The sequence below is a fragment of the Alternaria viburni genome, assembly GCF_023758015.1.
Source record: "Alternaria viburni strain BMP 2772 chromosome Unknown scaffold_14, whole genome shotgun sequence".
NCBI lineage: Eukaryota > Fungi > Ascomycota > Dothideomycetes > Pleosporales > Pleosporaceae > Alternaria > Alternaria viburni.
In genome coordinates this window covers 350886-376876 of record NW_026055783.1, presented here as the reverse complement: position 1 = coordinate 376876, position 25991 = coordinate 350886, and the positions used below count along the sequence as shown (strand labels likewise).

The 25991-nt window shown below is 54.9% G+C and overlaps 10 protein-coding genes across 10 annotated transcripts; 7 read left to right on the top strand and 3 right to left on the bottom strand.

Annotated features, from left to right (window-relative positions):
* Window positions 1-382: 382 nt before the first annotated feature.
* Window positions 383-1795, top strand: J4E79_006823 (uncharacterized protein; the record flags this gene model as incomplete). Its single annotated transcript, XM_049355691.1, has 1 exon — window positions 383-1795. One exon carries the CDS (start codon window positions 383-385, stop codon window positions 1793-1795), a length of 1413 nt encoding a protein of 470 aa, XP_049209720.1.
* Window positions 1796-2369: 574 nt separating this feature from the next.
* Window positions 2370-3794, bottom strand: J4E79_006822 (uncharacterized protein; the record flags this gene model as incomplete). Its single annotated transcript, XM_049355690.1, has 4 exons — window positions 2370-3524; window positions 3574-3622; window positions 3684-3729; window positions 3785-3794. 4 exons carry the CDS (start codon window positions 3792-3794, stop codon window positions 2370-2372), a joined length of 1260 nt encoding a protein of 419 aa, XP_049209719.1.
* A 1227-nt stretch (window positions 3795-5021) lies between these two features.
* J4E79_006821 (uncharacterized protein) lies at window positions 5022-6146 on the top strand (the record flags this gene model as incomplete). Its single annotated transcript, XM_049355689.1, has 3 exons — window positions 5022-5104; window positions 5160-5604; window positions 5655-6146. The coding sequence occupies 3 exons, from the start codon at window positions 5022-5024 to the stop codon at window positions 6144-6146; spliced, it is 1020 nt and encodes a 339-aa protein (XP_049209718.1).
* A 1051-nt stretch (window positions 6147-7197) lies between these two features.
* J4E79_006820 (uncharacterized protein) lies at window positions 7198-7744 on the top strand (the record flags this gene model as incomplete). The annotated part of the gene is made up of 2 exons (XM_049355688.1): window positions 7198-7279; window positions 7338-7744. The coding sequence occupies 2 exons, from the start codon at window positions 7198-7200 to the stop codon at window positions 7742-7744; spliced, it is 489 nt and encodes a 162-aa protein (XP_049209717.1).
* A 911-nt stretch (window positions 7745-8655) lies between these two features.
* J4E79_006819 (uncharacterized protein) lies at window positions 8656-12018 on the bottom strand (the record flags this gene model as incomplete). The annotated part of the gene is made up of 2 exons (XM_049355687.1): window positions 8656-10629; window positions 10678-12018. 2 exons carry the CDS (start codon window positions 12016-12018, stop codon window positions 8656-8658), a joined length of 3315 nt encoding a protein of 1104 aa, XP_049209716.1.
* A 2080-nt stretch (window positions 12019-14098) lies between these two features.
* J4E79_006818 (uncharacterized protein) lies at window positions 14099-15843 on the bottom strand (the record flags this gene model as incomplete). Its single annotated transcript, XM_049355686.1, has 3 exons — window positions 14099-14835; window positions 14884-15573; window positions 15624-15843. The coding sequence occupies 3 exons, from the start codon at window positions 15841-15843 to the stop codon at window positions 14099-14101; spliced, it is 1647 nt and encodes a 548-aa protein (XP_049209715.1).
* A 1494-nt stretch (window positions 15844-17337) lies between these two features.
* Window positions 17338-17940, top strand: J4E79_006817 (uncharacterized protein; the record flags this gene model as incomplete). Its single annotated transcript, XM_049355685.1, has 2 exons — window positions 17338-17344; window positions 17390-17940. 2 exons carry the CDS (start codon window positions 17338-17340, stop codon window positions 17938-17940), a joined length of 558 nt encoding a protein of 185 aa, XP_049209714.1.
* Window positions 17941-19275: 1335 nt separating this feature from the next.
* J4E79_006816 (uncharacterized protein) lies at window positions 19276-20382 on the top strand (the record flags this gene model as incomplete). The annotated part of the gene is made up of 1 exon (XM_049355684.1): window positions 19276-20382. One exon carries the CDS (start codon window positions 19276-19278, stop codon window positions 20380-20382), a length of 1107 nt encoding a protein of 368 aa, XP_049209713.1.
* Window positions 20383-21617: 1235 nt separating this feature from the next.
* On the top strand, window positions 21618-24863 carry J4E79_006815 (uncharacterized protein; the record flags this gene model as incomplete). Its single annotated transcript, XM_049355683.1, has 3 exons — window positions 21618-22221; window positions 22284-22877; window positions 22996-24863. The coding sequence occupies 3 exons, from the start codon at window positions 21618-21620 to the stop codon at window positions 24861-24863; spliced, it is 3066 nt and encodes a 1021-aa protein (XP_049209712.1).
* A 391-nt stretch (window positions 24864-25254) lies between these two features.
* Window positions 25255-25962, top strand: J4E79_006814 (uncharacterized protein; the record flags this gene model as incomplete). The annotated part of the gene is made up of 1 exon (XM_049355682.1): window positions 25255-25962. One exon carries the CDS (start codon window positions 25255-25257, stop codon window positions 25960-25962), a length of 708 nt encoding a protein of 235 aa, XP_049209711.1.
* Window positions 25963-25991: the final 29 nt, after the last annotated feature.

Below are 25991 nucleotides of genomic sequence, written 5' to 3'. Positions count from 1 at the left end.
TGCGAAAGACCTAGCATCTTTCAAAGATGGGCTGCTCAGCTATGCGCTCTGGATTGGGGATCAAAAGGATCCATTCTCGGATCGACTTGGGCGGGGATCCCCCGCAAAACGCCGACGGCCACATCCCGGAAATTGACACTCGCTCACGCTACGCTTGGCCTGCACGGACAAGAGATATCGATTCGGCGTAATTGTGACGCCTGAAGGGCAAGCACGTCGTCCAGATCGTGTGTAACGAAGTGGTTCAGATGTCGATCATGTCACTGCGTCGCTGGGTATAAAGCACCCTGTCTGCTTCATGCACAGCGAAATGTTTCTAGTTTGATACCACTTGTAAAGTGCTCAACTGTTACCAGCACCATCGCCGATCTTATAAGACAGGATGCGAGTCTCCATTACTCCTGTAATTCTCTTCGCCTCTCTGGCATCTGCGGCCCCGCAATGGAGTGATCATTACAAACGACAATGGACTGATCATTACAAACGCGAGGCTCCCACACCCTCACCCGAACTGGTTCAGCGCCAGGAGTCTTTCGCGGTACCCGAATGGGACAAACGCCAATGGACCGACCACTACAAACGCGAGGTTCCTACACCCTCACCCGAACTGGTTCAGCGCCAGGAGTCTTTCGTACCACCACCCCCATTCGCAGCTGTCCGAAGACAGGACAGTGCTGTATGGTACGCTCCTGGAGGCAAACGCGAGGCTCCCACACCCGCGCCTGAACTGGTTCAGCGCCAGGAATCGTTCGTACCACCCCGAGTCGCACGTGCGACTCCAATCGCGGAAGCAGCTGTCCGAAGACAAGACTCAATCCTCAGACCACCTAAACGCGAGGTCCCCCCTACACCCGCGCCTCAAGCTCTAGGGAAGAGACAGAATGCCCCACGCCAGCACACTGACCCGCCGGAGACTCTGCAGCTCCGCGGTATGCCTCGTCGAGACGACGCCGAGGCTCCTGAACCAACTGAACCTCCTAGTCCTCGTGATCTACCCGTAGGAGACGAAATCCTACCTCGAAGTGACGGAGAAGAGGAACCCATCACCAACGCCCGCAGAGCAGCGGACCCTGAGCCCACTGGTCCTAGTGACCAACCCCAAGTCATAGTCCCACGCCAAAAGACTGAAGACGGACAACGCAAGAGAAACGAAAAGGAGCCAATAACCGAGTTGCGCAGAGACGCCTACGCCAACCCTGAGCCCACCGACCCCCCCAGCCCCTGCGACAAGGCGGAACCAGCTAAGATCAAGCCCCGAACCGAAGAGGAAGAACCCACCGACCCTCCCAAAGCCAGAGCCGACCCAGACACCAACCCCATCCTAAAAGCCCTATCAGGAACCTACTCGCTGGTAAACACATCCAGCTCCCGCAACGGCGAACCCATTCCCGACCTCCCCTACGGCAAAGCCCCCGTCGGCCTCCTCATCTACACAGAATCCGGCTTCATGTCCGCCACCATCACAGCCACGGAACCTGAATTCCGACCTAACCTCACTTTCCCGTACCAGCCCAACGACTCAGACGCTGATTGGGCGCTCGTCGGCAAGCACAGTATCGGGTATGCGGGCCCGTATAGCGTCAATGAGGAGTTGCCTGCGACGGAGACGGAGGGCCAGATCTTCCATGGCCCGCTTACGGTGGCGAATGTGCCGACTTGGGAGGGGCAGAAGGGAAAGAGGAATTATACGATTGTTGAGGTGGAGGAGAATGGGAAGGGGGTTAAGTATTTGAAGATTGGAAGTGAGCGAGGGAATGGGTATAGGGGTATTCTTTGGTGGAAGAAGGTTGATTAGATGGTGATGGTGTAATTGGAGTGGCGGAATGTTGATAGCAAGATTTACTCATGTTTCATCAATGGTTGTTTTCCATGTGTTGAGTGAGACATGCTTTGGTTTGTCAGGATAAGTGGACATGATCGCTGCAGGTGAAAAGAAGAAAACGTTCAGACGGCAGTGGGTCTTGAGTGATGGCTGCGCCGGAATTTGACGATGTTATCAAGTGCTTCGTAACCGATAGCTGAATGATGCTAGTAATTAGAGCACGATGATAGCAACTATCTGTATCCATACAGACTGCTACAGCGTTCGTGCCAGTGTCTTATTCAAGTCTTTCTACTGCACTCCGGTCACTTGCCCCATACTTCTGAAATTGACTCCTGTGCACTCTGTCGAGATATCATCCGTTGCATAGCTCTCACTCCCTTCCTATTCAAACCTGCTTGAACGCCGTAGAACGTCCAATCTGCCCGGCTGACAAGACCCAGGAGGCAGAACGTCAGGATGGCATGTAGGACTTCAGTAGATTCAAAATCTCGTCAATAACTGTGTTCGAAGTCGTCTCTTCCTCTCGACGGGAAGTGTCTGACGCCTAATCATCCGACTTCATTTCCACGTCCTTTGCATCTTTCGTCTCCTCTTTCGCTGGCGCATCTTCTTTGGACTTTTCATCTCCCGATTTTGCGTCACTGGGTTTCTCAGATCCTCCATCTTTCATCTCTTGGTCCTTGGCGTCTGTGCTAGCTGGTAATTTTGGCTCTGGGCTCTTGTGATCAAGGCTCGGTCTGCCAATAGCTCCTTCAATGTTGAGCTTTCCCTGCTTTTGCGGACCGGTATCTTCCATGCCAATGACCTCTGGACCTCGGGCATGTGGCGCTTCTTCCTCGCCCTCGACGGTGTCTACAATGGTACCTCCGCCTTCCATCTCGCCGAATGTAGTTCTTGTCGGGCTCGTGGTCATGCTGTGTGGGTTGTTCAAAACGATGCCGGCCTCTTGTTCTTGGCGCAGAAGTTCGCCTTGAGTGACGGGCCCTGTAGACGGCAGCGTCTCGCCCTCGGGATGCGACGAAGCAATTTGGGCTACATTAGAGGTGGGAGATTCTGCCCGCTGACCACTCAGCATTCCCACAGTCACTGTTTCTATGCGTCCAGCACCATTAGGACCGTCGACCATTTCGGTGCTTTCTGAAATAAGCTCGTTCTGGCCGCGGTTCTGAAGCCAAGGGATGGGAGTGAGTAGGGCTCCGCCTAGTGCCTCGTCTGAACCTAGCTGCGCTGTTTGCGTAGTGGTGGATGTGGTGCCATTGAGCAGTCCGCTGGAAGTCGGCAGCACGGCTTGTGGCAGAGGGAAGATGGTGAGGGGCGAGGAGACGGAGACGACACGGTCGAGTGCGCGGAGGTAGGGTGGCAGGTATCGGTAGCGTTTCTTGGGCTCGAGTATGAGTTCAGCTAGGCGTTGGACGGTATGCGGGGGATGGTTCGCGAAGTTCTTGGAGAGAGTGGAGCGTATTGAGGAGTAGAAGGTGGTGACGTCTGTTGGCACGCTTTGCGACTCGGTCGAGGCGGAGAAGGCAGGCACAGGCGGCCGCGGGGGCGTGGCGGGCGGTGCATTCTCCTTGTCGGTGGCATGCGAGTCTTGGCTGGATATGGCATTGGACGTGTTGGGTCGCGAGGGCAGGTCGGTGGTCGCGGACGTGGTCGGCCTGGGGAGTGCGTCTGCGGGTGGCTTGGGGAAGTCGGTGATGATCTGCGAGGGTCAGGGTTGATGGCGGTGGATATGGGTAGTTCGGGATTACCTCATCCAGGCGATCCAAGATGTACTGCAGTGTCTTTGGCCATTCTGCTCTGCACACGGGCGCGTTAGATGCTGCATGCGCCGGACGTGGGCTCTGGGGTGGGGACGTACGAATCGAGGGAGCCGTCCTCGGCAGCTTTCTGGAGGATTAACTCTGCTGGAGGAGCATCAGTAGGTGCCGCGTTGCCAGGACCCTAGAATCCCAGACTCACCAGACGTCATGGCTGCGGCGCGTGGGTGTCGTGGTGGTGGTAGAGGCGCGACTCGCGATGGGGCTGCTTTTGGCGGGCCGATACTGCGTCAGTCGAAACGGCGACCCTGTGCACTACGCGTCCTTAATGATGTCAGATATGGCTGTGTGATTGGCCCAGACAAGTGACGGGAAAGCTGTCGGTGTCGCGCAAAATGACGGCAGATTGAGCTCCACTGCGCTGGACTCGTACCGTAGTGCTCAAGGCCTGCGCCACAGATGCAATCTAAAGATAGCGCACGCCGGCCAATGAGCAGCGGGTGTCGCCGGGCGGTGCAGGTGGGCGATGGTTCAGCAGCAGCTGGGGCCAAGCCTTGTGCGCGTGAGAGGATGCCGAAAGCGACAGGCAGCTGAGCAGCCAAAGGCTTGGGCCGCGCCGCAGCATGACAGTCCGTCCGTACTTGTAGAAGTCAGACCGCCCGACGTGCGCATTCTCGTGCTTCGTATTTTGATATCCACAAAGCCTCACCCAGGCTACCGTTGACTGAAGTAAACACGGAGCAGCGAGCGGGTCTTACGGCGAGACCCCCTTCAGCCTTTCTCCACACCGGCCGGGGCTCTCCCAGGCGCTACTTTGCGCACATCTCAGCACCTGCGTCCACCTAGCAGCAGCCGTCCCATCTCCGCCCACGCCCCCAAGTCCTAACAAACAACACCTCTCTCCGCCGCTCGCTCGTCTTGTTGTCCGTCGATATCGCTCCTTATCACCAAGTATCCCCATCTCCGACCCGTCGCTCGTCATCGCCTGTTGCTTCTTCGGCCTCTCCGCATAGCCAAGATACTAGTTTCAGCGACGCGCGCTCACCTGCTCCCCCGACGACAGCGACTCCCTTGGTTTCAGCAGTCCGCCCAGCGCCCGCCCTCTGTCTCAAGTACCCCAGCAGCCCTACACACCGCACCACGACACAGGTCGCAGTTTGTCTGCGCCGCACCACCACGCCCGCCTCACCACCCGCCTCTATATCCCCACGCTCCAGCCGCCCATCGCGGCTGCCACCATAGCCAAAATTACTCACCACGAGGCCCGCCATTCCCTCCTAGGAGGCCAACCCCTCGACCGCGGCTACGCGCCCTACCCCAACACGACGTATCAACCAACATACCCACCGCAGCCCTCTTTCGATACCCAGCCTGGGGGGTATCACCACCGCGAAGGCTTCCCCACCACCCTCCCACCCGTCGTGCGCCGTCCACCGAGGATGTACGTTCCGAATACGCGGTGGACCTGGGCTTTTATGCTCACGGCCATCTGCCAGGTCGGCATTGCCCTCGCCCTAGAGTCGTACGTCTGCCTCTGCGCCACCCGCACCACCATGCACCTGCTAACACCCCATCAGATATGTCTTTAGCAAGTTCCAGAATGAGATCCATTTCGCGGCCTCTGGTGCAGGCGCCAACGAGACCCGCACGATTCCCACGTTCCTCGCCGTCTTTATGTTCGGCTACGTCTACCAACTCTTTCTCACATGGGATGCCCTGCGCATGAAGAACACCATTCAGGTCATCGGTCTCGTTCTGTACAACATCGGCATTCTCATCTACGCCGCTATCCAATTCGATCAGATCAAGGACGCTGCCGACGACCTCAACACGCGCCGCTTCATCCCCCAAGATTTCTGGGACGATGTCAAGCCTATGCTCATCGCTCTGCCTGTGCTGATGGCTGTCGCTACTCTCATTTTCGCCTTCGAAGCATGGAAGCTGTACGATGAGTTTGCCTGGACCATCTACAAGCGCATCAGTGCCGACACAAGACTGAAGAGGCGCTATCTGACGTACCAGGTACTGCTTGTCCAACATCATACATGCGCGCCCTACTAACTGTGACGTAGATTTACATCGCTCTCCTCAAGTTCGACTTCTTCTTCTTCCTGGCCTTCACCGTGCAGTTTCTGGTCGTCGTCAAGAACACCAAGACAGTCGAACTCATCCTTACCGCAGCCGCCCTCGTCATCACCTTCTTCCTTTTGTTCCTCGCCGCCTGGTGGGTCCGTCGCGAGTCCGTCGCTGGAATGATTGGTATCATCGTCGTCTACTTCATTGCTCTCGGCTACTTCCTGTTCAAGCTCATCCGGATGTGGGTCGCCGATGCCAGCCGCCAGGAGGACTACAAGCCAGCCCGCAAGTCGCTGACTGCCTTTGCCATTCTCACTATCCTCCTACTCATCATCACCATTGTCACCGCGTGCTTGTGCACACACAACTTCAACAAGGGCTTGAAGCCCCATGTCAACGACAAGATTGTCCAGAACGACAAGACATACAACACAGAGATGCCATCATTGAGCGGACCTGCGCCATCACAACGGATGGAAATCGACTAAGCGCCCTTTTACATACCCCATTACACAAAATTTACGACATGACTTCTTGGATACCTGCTTTCTGCGAGCATAGCTTCATCATACCCGGATGAGATCAGCGGGACTGGCGTTCTTTCATCTAGGGATTCCTTTGGGCTATATGCGGAGATATCAGGTTGAAGATGGGACGGATTGCAATGTCGCATCACGTACGAGGAGTTATACCAACCCGCATTGTTTCCTTATTTCTTCCTTTACGACCTTTTGTACAACAACTGTCGGTCCTTTTTGTAACTAGGTGTCTGCTCATATTATACCCCACCATGAACAGACGAGCTCGGAATTGAATTGCGTTATGAACTGACTCTGTTCTGCCCAATATGCCAGTGACCTTTGTCTTGTTTTGATCCTTGCATCCAGAGTTGTGTACGTGAATAAATACTTGTTCACGGTCGAGGCCCGACAGCCTGACAGTGGAGATCAAGGGGTTCAAAGGCTAACGAAGCTCCCCGACCGCCATGTGCGGGCGCGGGACCCTGCACGACATCATCGGGTCCCGCAAGCTCACCAAACTTACGTTGCTAGACTTACTCGACTTTCTTTTTCCACACACACCTTCTCCACTCTCGCACCCTTTTTTTCGCGGTCGTGTCGCTCGCTCTCAGTCGTATCTATACGTGCTGTATCTTTAGCTGCTGAGGCGATTGACTTCTCCCATCACCTTCAAAATGGCGTTTCGCTGGTACGTCACTCAGGAAAAGCGGTGGAGAAGCGTCTCATGGGAAAGGGGACAATGCTAATTCGGATGACAGGTACCAGGCAAAGCTAAGGACGTCGCCTTATCTGACGCAGAGTATCACTACCGCGGTATGCACGTCTTTTATCTCGAACTGCGAGTCTTCAATCCCTCTTTGCGCGGCGCAATGCGACTTGGTAGCCAGCGAGCGAGCAGGCCGATAAGCACACCCGACAAGTCGATATACAAGAAGGGGAGATGGATAGAGCAGCTGGCATGTCGAAACACGGAAACTGACATGGCACGCCACAGGTACTCTTCGCAACGGGCGACACAATGGCCCAGCAAGGAGTCGAGCGCCGCGGCCTCGATAAGCACGACCTCGCGCGTACAGGACGCATGGCCGCCTACGGAGGATGTACGTCTCCTCCTCCTCCATCCCCCTTTCCATCCGCCATACTAACAAGCACGCCCAGGCATCTTCGGCCCCGCCGCCACGAAATGGTTCGACTTCCTCGTCAAGCGCGTAAACCTGCAATCCACAAACGGCACCATCCTCGCGCGCGTAGCCTGCGACCAGTTCCTCTTCGCGCCCTGCAACATGGCCCTCTTCCTCTCCACCATGGCTTACATGGAGGGCAACTCGCCTGTCCAGCGCCTCAAGGACGCGTACTTGCCAGGCTACCAGAAGAACTTGATGGTCTGGCCGTGGGTCCAGTTTACCAACTTCAAATACGTGCCTCAGGAGATGCGTGTTCTGGTTGTTAATGTGATTTCGCTCGGCTGGAATTGCTATTTGAGTAGCTTGAACTCCGCTGGGGGTACGAAGCCGAACCCGCCTGTGGGAAAGACGAAGGAGGGTGGGCAGTTGCCGCCTTCATAGAGGATTTCTCGTGGGAGGCTGGAAGGCGGTTGGGATTGCGACATTTGCCAGGGTCTTTGTTTGTTCTTGGGGCTGCAACTAGACCGGATGATACCCTGGGCTATGTGGAAAGGTTATATAGATGGGGTGCAGATGGATTAGCTGCGTAGTACTTGATCGTTCATTAGCGTTACAATGCTCTGTGCTTGATCCAGTTTGTGTGACTAGTCTTTTGCTATTCTAGGTCATTTCACATCCGTTACCTTGAGGTAGTACTACCTTTGTGCGCGTCAAGATGTGTGAAGCATTTTCAGTCTACTTCACGTAAATTTTTACAAGCTGGATATTAAACCCGTGGCGTTCCCCAGTTTCACATACATATCGAGCACTTGACCTCACGCATCAGATCAACAATTTCGAACATTCCAACATATCAATTCCACTTTCCACCGCCTCACCAAAACCCTGTATACTACAACTACGACTACACTAAACAAGCAGCCTCATCTCCCTCTCCAAGAAGAGTGAGCTGAGAGAGTAAAGATTACCTGGCAACGTAACCCACAATCTTGCGTTGCCATCAAGTGAAAAAAGGAAAAGGGAAAAAAAGAAAACGCCTGCTAATGCAATAATTACCTCAGCATGCCGCACGCTGATGATGGTTGGAAGAGTATAAAAAAAGCGTAAACAGAGTCGCATGTGCGTGAATATGTGGTATCCAGCGAGCACAAGCAGAGCGAACAAGTTCCAAGAGGAAGGGAAAAGAGAGAGAGAGGAAAGAAACGTAGACAATGCGCCAGTATGCTCCCAAAACACCCACACCAATGTCAAACAACCAGATCGTTCCAAGCACCTGTCTGGCCACACGTCCTGCTGTGGCCCATCTTCCTGGAGGGACAATCTCGGGAATCATCGACTTCTCGTCTGGCGCGTTAACGGCTGCTGGTTCGCTGCTTGCCCATGCGCCTAAAGAAGTCCATAACCTTCTTAGAGCTACCCGAACTTCCCTTGTTGCCGCTGCCTTGCTCGTCGTACGCATCCACGAAACGTCGGTTCTTCTGTAGCACGGCTGTCTTCCTCTGCTGCTGGTTGGAGTCGTCACCACCCATGCCTGCAGGGTAGGGGTTGGATGGAGTTCGCTGACTGAATTGCTGTGACTGCGACATATCGGCTTCTGAGTCGTCCGTGGGGTGACGGTACGGGCGGTTTCCTTGGGCAGATGGGTGTGCTCCTTGTGGGTTGGGGAACTTTTCGTCAAACTCGGGTGCCGAGTGGTTGTAGCCGCTGAACTGGGTTTGGTTCGCTGGCGCCGAGGAAGGTCCAGGGGCACTCGTGTTGGGCTGCCGTATTCTGGAGTTGCTATCGTGTTGACCATCGTAGAGACCGGGCATGTTGCTTCCTTGAGTGCTCTGACTAGGAGACCTCGAGTCCGTAACGCGACCGAAAGGCCCACCGGGACGCGAGCTAGCGCGAGGACGAGAACTGGAGCCACGTCGCTCGTGGGAGGATTGCGCTGGTAAGCTATCCCGCTGAGAAGCGAAAGTCTTCGAGAGAGAAGATGGAAGAAGTGAGAAGCGGCGGCTGGATTTCGGGTTGTCGCCCGAGTTGCCTGTGTTCTTCCTAGAGAAGCCGAAAGAAGTTCGTCGGCTTGACTCCATGCTTGCTCTGGGGCCAGATGTCGAAGAAACCGCCTCGTTGGACATGGGCCCAGCCATGGAAGTGGGAGGATAACTCTTCTGTTTCTTCTCTTCAGGATAGCCGTAGGAACCTGTGGATGTAAATGACTCCTTGGGATCCTGCGTGTAAGAAGGCTGACGACCGGAGAACATGGATGTCATGCGGCCGAGAGTCGAAGAAACAGTGTTCGATCTCCTGTGGCCGCCACCAGCTCCGCCATGTGGCGGGCCCTGTACAGACTGCACTCGCTGTGAGCTCGACTGACCGATGTTGGGAGGCTCAGCTGCCTCAGACGGCTCTTGCTGCTGAGCATAAGGTGCCGATATGGAGTATTGTTTGCCCTTTGGCTGGGAGAAGCGTCCCTCTGCGTTTGTCTGGGCGACGGTCGCGACAGATGGCTGTCCGTAAGAGTTTCCTCGCGACGGTAGTCTCGATGTGCCTAGAGCTCCACCAGTGGATGGGCGTGTAGCTGATGGGGGCGCATTGCCGAAAGCTGTGTAATCAGAGACGGACCGCTGAGGCTCCTGCCTTCTGGTCGAGTTGTAGGTTGTGCCAGAAGAGCGAGGTTTGGCGCTCGAAGTGGACTGGTATCCATCGGTGGGTGGTACTTCGGCCTCTTTGCCGCGTGCTTTCGGAGTTGTCTCGACTGGAGGGGATGCCTCGCCGCGGGCGGTCTGCGATGATGGCGCGACATATTCGACTTGCACGGTTCGTCGCTTGGTGTCGCGGGTAGTCTTGGGCTTCTCGGAGGGTGCCTGGTTGATCGCTTCGCGCTTCGTCTGGAGACCGCCGTGTGCGGTTGCGGGCGCGGCGTGCGGCTTCGAGGGTTCACGCACAGAAGCGCTTCTAGCGAGTGTGGGCTGTGGCTCGAATGTGTCTTCTGCTACTACGTCAATACCTGTGCGTTTGTTGAGAGGTGGTTGTGGAAGCTTACTCGAGTAGACAGACGCCTGTTGGGCCTCTGCCGCGTTCGTGTTGCTTGAGGTAATGAAGCCAACAACGTGCGCGTAGTCGGCCAACCAGCTGTGACGCGCGACTTCAAACAAGTCCGCCCTTTTGCGTGGGTCCGGTACAAGGATGCGCTTCAGCAGATCCCTTGCATGTGGGGTGACATATTCGGGAAAGGTGAGCGGTGTGGATACAATGTACTTGTAGAGCAAGTTGATGTTATCACCCTCGGGGTTCGCTGGGTCGTCATCGAAAGGCAGGTAACCAGCCAGCATGGCATACTATATTCAGTTAGCAACTGCGTGGATATGCAAGATTGGGAAACTCACCAGAATGACACCACAACTCCAGACATCGACCTTGCGACCGGTATAGAGCGAATCGCTGACGACCAACTCAGGCGCCGCGTAGCAGGGACTTCCGCAGCTGGTCTGCATGAGATCACCTCTGCGGGCTGCGTCGGTTCCTTCTAGTCCCAGAGATCTTATGTAGTCTTTATCTCCGAGTCTGTACTCAATCTCTTCGCTGAGCTCGTCGTTGGGGTCGAACGTGTTTGCGAATCCGAAATCGGTGATGATGATGTTCTTGTTGCGGTCGAGCAGCAGGTTCTCGAGCTTCAAGTCTCGGTGCACAATACCCTTGCGGTGGAGGTAGCCAACACCAGAGATGAGCTGGGAGAAGAGCTTGCGGGCTGGGCCGTCCTTCAGGTAGCGATGGTTTAAGATGTAGTCGAACAATTCTCCGCCAGAAGCATATTCTAGAATGATACCGATATGGCGCTCGGTCTCGACCATCTCGTGCAGGCGCACGATGTTGGGGTGGTCCAAGCCGCGAAGGATGTGGATCTCGCGGTAGATCTTCTGGAGGCGGTTCGAGTTGCTGCCCAGGGTCTCTCGCCGTATGAGCTTGATGGCGACCTCGACCGAACTGTCTCGTTTCCAGCCCATCTTGACCTTGCCGAACTCCCCCTCGCCAAGCGTCTGGCCGAGGATGTAGTTGCCAAACTTGGATCGCTTCGCGTTCTCCGACTTGGAGTGGTCCTGTCTGCTCTTTCCTCCTACTGCGCCTCCGCTTCCGCTGCCACTTCCGCCGCGGCCGCCATCATCGACGCCTTCGCTGCCGACCAGGCTGAGTCCGGTAATGGGAGTCAGATCTGCGCCAGCCGTGACGGATGGGCCGTCTCCTTGGCGTGCTTGGGCGCGGGCGATGTCGTCCTGGGTGTCGGAGACAACGATGCGATTTATGACGGCGCTCTCTTCACGGGGCAAGCTGGTTCCTACGGGCGGCTGGCCAATGGCGGTGGCAGAGCGACTGTGGCCGGGCTGGGCCCGGGTCGAGGTGGTGGTCTGGCGAGGGCTGTCCTTTTCCCGCCGGCGTGACTCTTCGCGTGTCCGCGAGGGCTGTGACGACGAGGATGCGGATGCAGTGTTGGGCGAGCGGTGCGACGAGGTCCTGGGGGGCGCCATGGGCCCGCTGCCGTTGCCGTTGGTGGTGGGCGCGGTGTTCATCGGGGGAGAGTTCTGGGAGGTAGGCGTGTTGGGCGACGCGCCATTACTGGGCCGTCGCGACGTCGGGCGGCGAGCGGTGCCGGGCGAGGCTGCGGCGGGCGGTTGCTGCTGGTAGTACTGCTGCTGCTGACCATGCGGCGGCTGCGATGCCACTGCGGCCATGATCTGGGGACGGCGAGTTGGGTGCAGGGCCTGGGGGATGGTGCGCTATGTTATCGGTCCTAAGCTGCGCTGGCAGTATTTGTGGGCGGAACGTCAACTGGCGGTGTTGAGCTGTCGAATGGGCTTTGGCGGGGAGAGTGGCCAAATCGGAGCCGCGGCGGTGCGGTGTGTCTGAACCTTGGCCTGGGAGCAATTGGGACGCGACGGGCTAGATAGCTTCACATGCGCGTGCAGGTGCAGCGTGGGCAGCGAGCGTGCAGAGGGGGTGCACAAAGGGCGGCCGTCGTGCGAGTCGGCGCCGGTGGCAGCGCGTCTGCTATCTAACGGTCGCGGCGAGAAGCTGCTCGACCTCGACGTGTTGATTGACGTGAGTGGAGAGAAGAGAAGGCGCGGCTGAGGTTGGTCTTGACGGCAATTTCGGTAAAGGCTGTGGCTTGGGAAAGGAGGCAGATGCACATCATCGACATGGGCTCGGCATAAACCAGCCCGCCAAAGCAAGGACGCGGGCACTGGTCTGCTAGATGCGATAATTACTCACGCCTACAGCTAGCCAGGCACTCCCAGCGCCTCCTCTAACACGCACGCCCGAACAACGCCCTTCACCACGCCCTCGATGTCTGCGCTCGACGCGCCTGTCTGCACGCCGCCGCTCGAATAGGAGTAGCAGCCATGGGTCGTTGTTTCACACAGCACCGACCCGCCCGCAAATTGCCTGTTATGCGCTCGCCCGCCGTGTGCGCTGCTGCGATATCTTGGGCTGGCCCTCGATATAGACGTCGCCGGCTCCTTGAATGTCGCTTGACCGCGCGCCTGCTGCGAGACATGCGTGATCCATTCCTGTCATCTACCCATCCGTATGACCGTCGCGGTCGAGGTCGCTCTGCGCGTGCTCACCGCGGGTCGCGTCCAAGAGCAAAAGCAACACATAAACATCAACAATACGCCCAACTTTGTCGCAGAACGTTATGACGCGCCCTGCCGGGATGGGCAGCACAAATAAGCCCAGATGACGCCCCCTAACTTCATCTGACAATCCACAGCAAGGACATCCACGCGTGTAGCAGCAAAGACGGAGGTTCGCAACAAGACAGGTCGACCAAACCGCTGTCACCATGTCTCAGCCGTCCACGCCGTAAGGGAGGCCTGCCCTGCATGTCTTTGCATTCCTCGCCAGCGCATCCAATGAGAAGAAGTTGCCGACAGACAGATAGACAGACAGACCTTCATCTCTGCGCCTGCAACTCAGTCTGCGCAAAGCATTTTCTCTACACGCAGAACGAGGCAAGATAACCTTCGAGTCCGAGTCGCGCCGTCTGCTCTGTATAATTTTCCCCTTTGGGCGAGCGTTAGGCCGCTCTTCGGAACATTGGAAATTAGATGTTTGGCGCCTCGATCGCCCTTGCCGTGCAACCAGCGGACCCACCTTCCCGCTCCCACCGTTACTCGACTCTTGCGCCATCTCCAGATGCCCTCGCGCTGTGCAACACGAGCCTCTGCCGTCCGGCTTGACGTCACTTTGGGAAAATGTCTGCTGCACGCTTCATTTCCTTTCCACCGCCCTGCGGCACATCTTGCGGAGCATATCTCCATACTGCAACGGTCGTACCCCGCGAGCATGGATCCGCTGTTCGAGTCGGGCATATTCGTCTCTTCTCACCTTACATTGAGTTCAACCATCTTCCAACGTCAGCTCTAGATTGCCGTTTCCTACGTAATGTTCAGATTGAGTTGCATGTCGGGTCAATGTTGAGGAACTACTGCTTCGGACGTTATTGAACAGATTGTGACAGCACTGATCAGACGGGTCTACCCTCGTCGTGTCGCTGTAATACTTGGTCATGCGCACGTTTATGATGGAATGAGTTGGAATGTAGATCCGGAAGCTGCGGAGTTAGTAGGAAGTTACGGGGGACACCATGAGTGTAAGTGAGAATCACGTGGACTAGAGGCCTAGAACTTTGCAACTAGTACACCTTGCATTGAGAACCCACAAGTAGGTTACACCAACTGGTGACATGCCCTCAGCGTAATTTCATTATTTGGTGGTTCACTACGGTTATTCTTCTGCGGTCATGCCCCTTCACATCTTAATCTCGTTCGGCAGACCGACCTCCAGGATGTCAACGCCCTTCTGCAGCTCGCTCTTACCGGGCATCTTGTTCCTACGCATGAGCTCCGCTGCTTGTGTCATGTAAGGATCCTTCATCATACTCGCGACGGCCACGACTGTCTCGCCCTGAGTGTAGTACGCGACAAAGGACGGCTTCTCTGGCTCGCCCTGGAGGATCACGTCGTCGTAGCCACCCACCGTGTTACCGCAGTATCGCAGCTGCGAGCCCAAGGCCGACCAAAAGACGGGAATGAAGGGCTTTGCTTTGGATCCTGGGTTGTTGATGGTGTTGGCTACAGAGCGACCGGCGTTTTGTGCGACGTTCCAGTGCTCGATGCGAACTGGTGTGCCGTTACCTCCTGGTCCGTGGTAGGGGTATGTTGCGATGTCACCGATGGCATATACATCCTTCAGGCCACTGACGGCAAAGGACTCGTCTGTCTTCAATGATCCGTCGTTCTCCAGCGTAATGCTCGAGTTACCCTTGAGGTATTCGGTCGCAGGCGCGACACCGACACCTTCGATGACGAGGTCTGCCTCCAATGTGGTTCCGTCCTTGAGATGCACAGCACCGACCTTGGATGAATCGCTCTTGGAAGGAGTAGCCTTCTCGACACTGGCGCCCATCTTGAACTTGACGCCGTTCTTCTCGAGCAGACCGCGGAAGATGCCGCCAACCTTCTTTCCCATTACCCGCTCCATTGGTTCTGCGATAACGTTAGAACACCATCAACGAGAGCAGCCGGATTACTTACCCTCTTCCATACCAATGATGGTCACATCGTTCTTCATGCCAGCGAGGCAGTTGCCAACCTCCATACCGATGAACGAGCTACCAACGACCACGACCTTCTTTCCGTTGTCCCCAACAGCCTTGAGGATGTTCTGTGCATCAGGCAGAGTGCGGAGAAGGAAGACGTTGCCCAGGTCGCCCTTGAGACCGTCAAGTGGCAGCCACCTTGGGGTGCCACCAGTCGCCAGCACCAGCTTTGTGTATTCGTACTCTTTTCCAGACTTTGTGGACACTTTCTTGCCAGAGAAGTCTACGCTCTTCGCCTCGTCTTCGATAATGTCAATCGACGCGTCCTTGTAGAACTCTTTTGACCTCCAGGCCGCCTTGGAGATATCAGCCAGCAGCGCCTTGGATAACTTGGTTCGGTCAATGGGCTGGTAGCCTTCCTTGGAGATCACTGTGATCTTGCCATTGTATCCGCCGCCTCTTAGACCTTCAATGGCACCAAGAGTACCCGAGCCACCACCAATGACTAGGACCTTGTCCTCGCTCACTGATGAGCACTTGATGTTCAGGAATTTGCGGTTGGCCTTCAATGCGTCTTCGGTGGTTTTGACATATACGGCGCCGTCCTTCTCGACTACTTCGTACTTCGCGATGGGGTCGAGCGCAGGTGCGTCTTCAACGTCTCCGGTCGAGACCTTGAAGCAGGCTATGAATGTCAGTCTTAAGCATGCAACACAGGTAGCGTATGGGTATTACCTCCGTGCCATGGGCATGTCAAACGACCCTCTGGGGTCAATACGCCCTTCACTAAAGGCGCGCCGTAATGTGTGCAGTTAGCACTGGTAGCATGCACCTGGTCCTGGATCTTCAACAAGAGCACCTTTCCTCCCTCAACACCCTCAACTTCGACCTCCTTCTTGTCTCCATTCTTCATTTGTAAGGAAGTCACATCCTTGAGCTTGAATTCTTGAGCCATGGCTGCGGTTGTTGATGTAAACGGAGCTCTTTGTAGACGGCTGGTGGGGCTGAACTGGAGCTTGAGTGAGGTTCGTAAGGGTCGTAGAATACGTAGTGACTGCATTAATGTTGTAGAGAGAGGTGAAGAGTGAAGGGCTGTCTATGAGCGCGACAGCTGCCAGTTGGCCAATGATGACAGGCGCATTACTTAGATTTAATGATGTCACGATTGGACGTGGAGGAGCTCCAGAAGCTGTAGCGCCGATCGCGACCCCACTTCGGTCGGCATCACTGCAATGTGGTGTCACCTTGCTATGCACACAACAAACAAACTGAACAAATGCGCTGCAGTCTACATGGGCTTTGAAGTGATATTCAGGAGTCTTGTTGGGATTCTGCTACTCTATCATTCTCTCTGTAGGAAGTAGGTGTTAAAATCTTGCGTGAATTGGGTGGTGTTTTCAACCTGTTCACGGTCAAAGTTTCCTACGCATGCGAACATCTATATCTTTGATGCGATATAACTACAGCGCTTCGAGGCCTGTAGAGTCCTCACGGTGCCCGTATCTTGGGGTGTGAGTGTGACTCTCCTGCTGCTGGAAACTGTTGACCTGGTAACGATTGCACGACCGGGAAACTTAAGCTTCACTGCAGTACTCTGTGGGAGACATGATGTGATAAGAATACATGCGTCCAAGACAAAGACCGAGAAATAGACAAATCTTGAATCATATAAGCGAAATGACATGCAAGAAGCAATTGAGATTACGTAGCATGGCTACGATACCCACCAAGCCAGTTTTGCTGATGGCTTTGATCCAGGGTCCGAACAATTGTCTTTGCTCACCTCTGCATGGAAACTTCCGCCCTCATATGTGCAGTCGCAACTATAAACCTCTGCTATGAAGTCTCGTGATGCCAGAATAAGGGAATCGGGACGCGGGATGCGGCTACCCTCCGCGTAACCGCCACCTACCAAACATCAACTAAGCACATGCTCTAGTTTGGCAGATCCCAAAGCAAACATACGCGGGACGCTCCAATCCGGTGACATTGGCCTCTTACCCCGCGGTCTGTTAGTGCAGTACCAACCAGTAGTTCTGACAACAAAGCAATATCTTGCAGTAGACCTGAACCTTTGTTCAATGCTTTTCAAGCCTTCGCCCCGCCACCGACCCTTCTCACCACCAGTCACTGTCTGCCATTGCCGTCAACACCACCACCATACACCCACATCAGACAGCAAAGCAAAAACTCAAGGCTGGCTCAATCGTATCACGATTTCTCACAGCGATCTGATTTTAGACCTTGGATCGTCGCGATTTTGTTGAAAAGTCATTGCGAACCCCGCTCGTGCAAGGTCGATTCAGGGCATCAGGGTCAACCCTCTACCAACTCATAGACATTCCCCTACGCACCAACTTGACGGCGACCGAAGCGCACGTTGTGAGTAGCGCATGAGCCAGGCAAGAGTAACTTGACGACACTTCGGTACCGACGGCCGGCGGTTAACATGGCTCGTTAGTGGCACAGATACTCACAAGACCGAGTGCTGACGAGCACAGACACATCCTTCCCTTCGGACCTACCTGTCCCTCAGGATGACGGTGCGTGTTCGCACTTGAGCGGGACACAGATACCTTCCGTATCCTTGTCCGCAACGTCAGGAGACTGGCTTGATGTCTCAATTTATCCGGGCCTGACAATCGTCTTCTGCTATCCGCGTACCGGTGCACCTGGTGAAACAATCACTGAAGATTGGAACTCCATACCAGGAGCACGAGGCTGCACACCTCAGGCGTGCAGCTTCCGCGACGAGATGGCCAAACTACGCGACCTCGGCGCACAGCGTGTATTTGGATTGTCGACTCAGGACACTGCCTACCAAAAAGAGGCCAAGGGCCGGCTGCATTTACCCTACGAACTGCTTTCGGACGAGAACCTACACTTTGCCAATGCCCTGAAACTACCCACTTTCAAATGGCAAGATAAGACACTGATCAAGAGATGCGCCCTCGCGATCGAAGACGCAGTCATCGTCAAAGTCTGGTACCCTGTTTTCCCTCCCGACAGCAGCGCGAAAGACGTAGTGGGATGGCTTGCAGGCAGAAAATAGTATATGCAGGTACCATTTCCGTGCCCCTGAAACGAGTTGGTACCACATTTGGATGCCCACCCGTGAACATCCTGACTCGGGCCCCTACGGTGCTTTTACGGCTGCCGAATCCGGCTATGTTGGTAGTAGACAGGGGAACTAACAGCAGTCATCGCAACGTACTCAATACTGGGCGCAACAGGAGCTGGGGGGTCAGTTTCTCTCGATTAGCACGACGGTATTTTCCGCCGTCGTGATATACCTTTATTGCTCACACACACACTGTCAACTGTCGCGGCAAAAGCAATGTTTGGGGACAAGGTTTGACGGGTGCGACGTTGGGTTGCGCACTAAGGATCGTCAAACCTCCAACCGAACGTGGATCGCCCGCACCGTGCGTGCATCGTCAATAAACTTTAGCTCCACGCTCTTCTGCCGGACCCTACAAGATATGGTCTAACCCGTGCCGCCCTGCATGGCGATGTTGTGTCGCAAGGACTCTGTCGATCGCGGATCTTCGTGACTTTGTGAGCACCTACTACTATCCTTCATACACACTACATTCGTTCTATATGCTTTCTTTTCGGAGAACTTGGTGTATCACATAAAGAAGCCTGCGCATCCTGACGAAGTGGCTGAGGCATCGGCGCGGCGTCGTTCACTCACTCCTTATCAGTATAACCAGCTCCAACACAGTCTTTAATAATAATGTCTACCACACTCATTACTACCCGCCGACGACCACAGAGCACTACATCGACCTCGTCGCGAAGAGCGCCGGCTACATCCACTTCTTCACAAAGAGCGACTGGTACTTCTACCAAACAACGGAAACCGAGCGCAACTTCTACATCATTACGCATTGCGTCGTCGTCACCAACCGCACTACCTAGCAACTTGGCATCAGACTTCTCCTTCATCCAACTTGGAACGGATGCTCCTGTTCCCAGTGTAACCAACTCACTCAATCAGCCAAGCCTCGTGGACACTTCCAAGGGACCCACCGAAACATGCTCTACAGATAGCGACTGCACAAGTGGCAAAGCGTGCTCGAGCGCAAGATGTGTTACCATGGGCGGTGCTGCGCCGCTTGGCGGGTCGGGCGCAGAGCCAACTTCGCGACTAACTCCAGGGTCGGCTATTGGCATCGGTGTAGGAGTTGTGGGAATGGTGGTGTTGATGATTGCAGCTGGTTACTGGTTCTGGAGGATTCGAGCAAGACGACCACGCACCCATACCATCGAAGCGCCTTCACACTCTCGCCAAAGGTCTGCCTCGAATGCCACAGATCAGAGGACCTTGGTAGCATCACTACCAAACAGTCCCCAGAACGCAGCCTTCAGTCAACAACAAACCATGGACCCTGGGCTATTTGCCAGGGCTCTTGCATTCAACGAGAAGAAGGAGAAACCAGACAACAAGAGGTCAGGATCTATGGAGAAGCACGCACGAAGCTCGACAGAAAAGGCACTGCCACCTCGTCCAACACCTCATCCGCTCATGGAACATCCTCTTCCTCCACCACCAACGAAAGCGAAGTCGTATGCTGTCAATGTCAACATCAACAAGAGCATGATACTCGATGATGAGTTGATCAATGCCGTCAGTTCGCTTCGGGGTAATGATACTCCTCGCAGTGGTACTCCCACCCGGGATCGTGCGCCGCGATACAAGTTTGAGGAATACATCCCGCCTACAGCCGCTCCTCCATCGATATCCATCTCGCATGCCACGCCTACCGCGGAAAAGCGAAACTCGGAATACGAACTTAGCCAATTACCGAACAAAAGACACTCTGCCGACAGTGTCTCGATGGCCGACGGCAGTTCGAACGGAGGTGATTCCGAACCACCCTCCCCCGTTAGAGAGACTCTTTCTAAACTGGAGAGCAAGCCCCCTCAACTTCCATTACCCGACTTGCCACCTCCAAGCCCGAGCTTCAGCTTTCGTTCCTACGACTGGTACCAGGATATTATAGGCGATCAACCAAATGGCGAGCCGAACACACCCACCGTTCCTTCGCGCAACCCTGCGCGAACACCAACAGAATCGACATTCCCTAAACCACTTTCTCTTTCTCCAAAGAAGGCGCCGTCCGCCATGCTACACTCGAGTCTTATTCCAGAACCACTTTCACCTGGTGCACCTCCTGCTGCATCAGGGTTGCTTTTACATCCAAGTTCAACGGTACTACCCAGTCCTACGAACCCGAACTTTCGTTTATCACCAACTGTTTATACCCCTCCGCGACAGCAGTCTCCTATACCACCAACAGCACCACGTCGAGCCTCCGCGCGGGAATCTACAATGACCACGGCAACCCGAGCTACGCACGACTCGCGAAGCTGGCTCCCGGACGATGGATTGTATCTTGCTGAAGAAGGTGACGAATACGCCGAATACAAGACTTTCCATCGACCTAGCGAGGACAGCAGGCCTACAAGCTACTCGCCCTTGACGTGAGCTACGGAAGCCACCTGCCCTACCATCATTCCAACTATGATGTTGGGTGCGCGCTGAGCTTTGTAGTCTTACCCATGCGGGCCGTGTACTGCCTGCACCCACATTCTTCATTCTCCACGGGCCGAGACCCTCAGGAAGGATCGCATTGCGCGCAGTGTAATACACCCGCCGCTCCACTTCTGTGTCCCGACTTTGGACCAACGAGAGCGTGCGCGGCAGCCCTGTACTCCGACGCACGGGAAGGAAGCACGCGGGAAAACGCTAGGACACGCGAGACCATGAACTGCATGCAGCTCCATGATGCAATGCGAGCAACGTGCAAATACTACGGATCATGCTGCAGAGCGGATGCAATGTCACAACGACGTCTAACATTCTTGTACTTTAATACCCTAACGTAATGTAAAACAAACAGTATCAATGAAATACCAAAATATCAATTTCATACCAGTATGGCTGTGTGTATAAGCTTTCTTCCTTCGTGACCAGCAACCGTGCTTGTGGGGAGATCTGCGTGCGACCCCACTGTCATGACATGTGGCTACAGAACGTTGAACCCGCCATATCGTGCCGTGCATGTACAAGTTTTGGCTCTACCGAGATACATTCCGTAGCGCGTCCACGATCTGTGCTCTTGTCAGCTTCAGAAGAGGACTGGGATGTTCACGTGGACCGAGGAAGCAAGAGCGCCGTGAAGGCGTTCGGAAATGCTTAGCAACTTTCCTCCGTCGGGTTGCACCTGCTGATTCGGTTCATGTCGAAGCAGGCACGATGGCTTCCGTGCCAAACATTGAAACTAAATGAGGATATCACCTCGACATCAACTTCCGACCCTCCAAACTTGACCATGATTCGTTTCTTTTCCTTTAGAGATCCGTTCTTTTCCTTCAGGATTGTCGCGCTGTACCGCATGCTGGGGTACATCCTACACTGGAAGTACCCACGGGTGAGTCGCTTCTGCCAGGCATTATGAGCTATCACAAGCTTCAAGCCACGAAGCTTAGGATCTAGAAGTCCGTCTTCTTCACGATCCCCACACATCGACGGAACTGCATGTCTCCGCAAGTTCCTATTCGCTCAATGTCGGCGCGCTCCCCCATGATCATCCCCCGCACGGAGCTCGCTTATGCATGGCGCATGCAGGCGCCCAGCCTCCTCGAGTCCAGTTCCTGTTGCTCAGCGTCATTGCAGGTTCCTTCACTGCGGGGAATCGCAGATTCACGCAGCAAACCAATATGGCGCCTAATGCAGTGGACAGCAATGCGGAAAGCTATAAAGGGACCAGGTCGCCATGGACTCCAAAGGATCTTCAGGCAGCACTCGACTGGTTCAGCACATCGATCATGTCGCGCTCAAGCTATCTTCAAGCTTCAACGCTGCTCTCTTCTTTCCTGTCGCTTACAGCTGGCCAGACACCTATCAGCTCGTCTGACGGCGGTTGGAGCACGACCCTGGCTGGCACCCCTACCTCATTCCGCCCTGTCTTTACTCTTCCTCCCTCAGTAGACCAAGGCGTTGAGCAGATCCCCAACATCTACGATCCCCAAGCTGTCGACGCACAGGATGTCTGCCCAGGCTACAAGGCGTCCGGTCTCGAACAGAACGACCGTGGCCTGAGCGCCACCTTGACGCTGGCTGGAGCACCTTGCAATGCTTACGGTACCGATATCGAGGAGCTAGACCTGAAGGTCGAATATCAGGCCAAGGGGCGACTGGCCGTTAGCATTATTCCTAAACATCTTGATGCTAGCAACCAGTCCCAATGGATTGTTCCCGAAGATCTTATCCCAAGGCCGCAATCCGAGGATTCATCGGAGGGCACAGACCTCAAATTTGATTGTAAGTCATTCCAACGAGGATATTGTTAGATTCCGAGGATTCCCAGCTAACGTGATTTCAAGGGGGCAACGAGCCATCTTTCTGGTTCAATGTCGGCCGTCGCTCTACTGGAGATGTCATCTTCACTACTCAGGGCTCGCACCTCATTTATGAGAACCAGTTTGTTGAGTTTGTGAACAGCCTGCCTGAAGACTACAACCTTTACGGTCTCGGAGAACGCATTCACGGCCTTCGCCTGAACAACAACTTCACCGCAACCATTTACGCTGCTGATGTTGGTGACCCAATCGACCGCAACCTTTACGGTAGCCACCCGTTCTACCTCGAAACCCGCTACTTCGAAAAGGGCGGCAATGGTAGCAGGACCCCTCTTAAACAGTCCGAGATGCAGCAGAGCAACTTTGGCTACGACAGCAAGCCAACTGGATCGAAGTACGAGTCTCTCTCTCATGGTGTATACTACCGTAACACTCACGGCATGGATGTTGTCATGAAGCCTGACCATCTCTCGTGGAGAACATTGGGAGGTGCGATCGACCTATTCTTCTACGACGGACCTTCTCAGCCTGAGGTGACCAAGGAGTACCAGAAGTCGGCGATTGGTCTGCCTGCGATGCAACAGTACTGGACCTTCGGTTTCCACCAGTGCCGATGGGGTTACCGCAATTGGACAGAGTTGAGAGAGGTTGTTGAAACTATGAGGGCTTTCAACATTCCTATGGGCAAGTTCCCTTCGCATTGTATCCCCTGAGCATGCTTGCTGACTATGAATAGAAACCATCTGGCTCGACATCGATTACATGGACCAATACCGAGACTTCACTCTTGATCCCGTGACTTTCTCCCCCTCCGGTGTCAAGGACTTCTTTGGCTGGCTGCACGGAAACAACCAGCACTTTGTACCCATTGTGGATGCAGCAATCTACATCCCGAACCCGCAGAACGCGAGTGACGCATACGACACTTACACTCGCGGAAACGAGTCTGGTGTCTTCCTGAAGAACCCCGATGGCAGCCAATACATTGGCGCTGTATGGCCTGGGTACACTGTCTTCCCCGACTGGCTATCTTCCAACGGTGTAGCCTGGTGGGTTAAGGAGATGGTTGAGTGGTACAAGGAAGTGCCGTTCAGCGGCTTCTGGGTTGACATGACTGAAGTCTCTTCATTCTGTGTCGGCTCCTGCGGAACTGGCAACGTTACCCTGAACCCTGTTCACCCACCTTTCTCTCTTCCTGGTGAGGTAGGCAACATTGTCTACGACTTCCCCGAAGGCTTCAACATCACCAACGCAACCGAGGCCGCTTCAGCCTCAGCCGGTGCCTCGAGCCAGGCCGCACTATCAGCAGAGCCCACGGCAGAGGTTTCTACGACTGCCAGCTACTACCGATCAGAGCCTACGCCCGGTTCGCGCAACGTCAACTACCCTCCATACGTCATCAACCATGTCCAGGGAGGAGCTGATCTTGCTGTTCACGCTGTCAGCCCTAACGCGACACACGAGAACGGTGTTGAAGAGTACGATGTCCACAACCTCTTTGGTCATCAAATCATCAATGCCACCTACCAGGGTCTTCTCGAGGTCTTCCCTGGCAAGCGACCCTTCATTATCGGACGCTCCACATTCGCTGGTAGCGGCAAGTGGGCTGGTCACTGGGGTGGTGACAATGCGTCCAAGTGGGCTTACATGTTCTTCTCCATTCCTCAGGCTCTATCCTTCTCGCTCTTCGGTATTCCCATGTTTGGTGTCGACACATGTGGGTTCAACGGAAATTCCGACATGGAGCTTTGCGCCCGCTGGATGCAACTCTCTGCTTTCTTCCCATTCTACCGCAACCACAACGTGCTCTCTGCCATTCCACAGGAGCCCTACGTCTGGGATGCCGTAGCCTCTGCATCTAGGACCGCCATGCACATTCGATACTCTCTGCTGCCCTACATGTACACTCTCTTCAACGACGCCCACACCACTGGTTCTACCGTGATGCGTGCGCTCGCATGGGAGTTCCCCAACGAGCCACAGCTCGCAGGCGTCGACACACAGTTCATGTTGGGACCCAACATCCTCATCACTCCCGTTCTTGAGCCTCAGGTTGACACCGTCAATGGTGTTTTCCCTGGTATCGTTGACGGCGAGAGCTGGTTCGACTGGTACTCTGGCGAGCGTGTCCAGGCTGAAGCTGGTGTCAACACTACCATCTCGGCTCCTCTGGGCCACATCCCCGTATACGTTCGCGGTGGCGCAGTACTGCCGACCCAAGAGCCTGGCTACACCACTACTGAGTCCCGGAAGAACCCTTGGGGTCTCATCGTTGCTCTGTCAACTGATGGTACCGCTTCTGGTAACCTGTACATTGACGATGGCGAGTCTCTTGAGCCGGAGTCGAGCCTGGATATTACGTTCGCTGCTATGAATGGACAACTCAAGGCTGAAGTTCAGGGCGAATTCAAGGACACCAACGCGCTTGCCAACGTCACTATCATGGGAGCTTCATCTTGTGGACAGGTCAAGCTGAACGGCGAGACGATCGATGCAAGCAACGTAGAGTACAACTCTACCAGCAGCGTCCTGAAGCTCACAGGTCTGAATGATTTGACCAGTGGAGGAGCTTGGCAAGGTAGCTGGACCCTGAGCTGGGAGTAAGCGATAAAGTTTCATAGAGGATGTATCATAGACTTTGGTATTATCAACCATAGAATGGTGAAGTGGCCCTAACGCTCGATTAGCGAGCTACTCCTAGACATGAATCTACTGCGTTTCAAAGCCAACCCCTGACCTCCATGTTTGACAAATCGATGCCTCCTCGGAGCGCGCTGTGCTCATGGTCTTTCAGGTTTTGCGACGAGCGGAGTCGTGAACAAATGACGTCATAACGGGAACTTGCACCTCCAAGGATACGACCAAAGCCCAAAGGAGTCTTTACGTACCACGCATCACCATGGCATTCTCTCTCACACGAAGAAAGTTCGTTTCGAACACCTCCTTCAGCAACAAACCTCCAATCGACTGAAAGAAGAAAGAGAAGCATTTCGTCATGCCACCCAAGAAGCTAAACCAACAAGCCCCGTCCTCAGTCCCCGACGTAGACGAGCTGAAGAGCATAGCCGCCAAATCCGACAGCCCAGAAGACAAACTCAAAGAAGCCGCCGCGAGCGCCGAGTCCGCCCTCGCCTCCGCCAAAACCGCCTCGTCGCTCCGTGCCGCCGCCGAAACCATCAAAGACCCTGAGAAACGGAACAAATACCTACAAGATGCCTACAACAAGGAGATTGAAGCGCATGGAAACTCGAAGAAGGCGCGCGTACTCAGTTCAGGCGCGTTCCAGGGTAGTGTAGGGGGTGGCGGTATTGGTATGGCTGTGGGAGCGGGACTGGGTACGGTGGTTGGTACGCTGGTGGGGACTGTTGCTACGATTCCTACGACGGCTGTGGGGACGTTGGTGGGAGCGGGCGTGGGTGGTGTACATGGGCCGTGGGTGAAGCTTGGGGGTGGGAAGAAGGATGGGAAGGATAAGGAGAAGGATGGTGAAGAGGGCGGCGAAGGGGAGGATGTTGAGGGGCAGATGCAAGACCAGATGGGTGGGGAGGAGGATGGTATACCAGATCCTGAGGCGCTGAGACGTGCAGCAGATGAGTTTGCGCAGCAGCGGAAGGCGAACCAGGAGAATGGTGGTGGTGATGCGGAGAAGAAGAAGAAGAAGAAGCCTAGGAAACTGGAGGTACGGGGCAAACAAGGTGCATGAAGAAGGGTAGTAGGACATTTGGTTTTCAA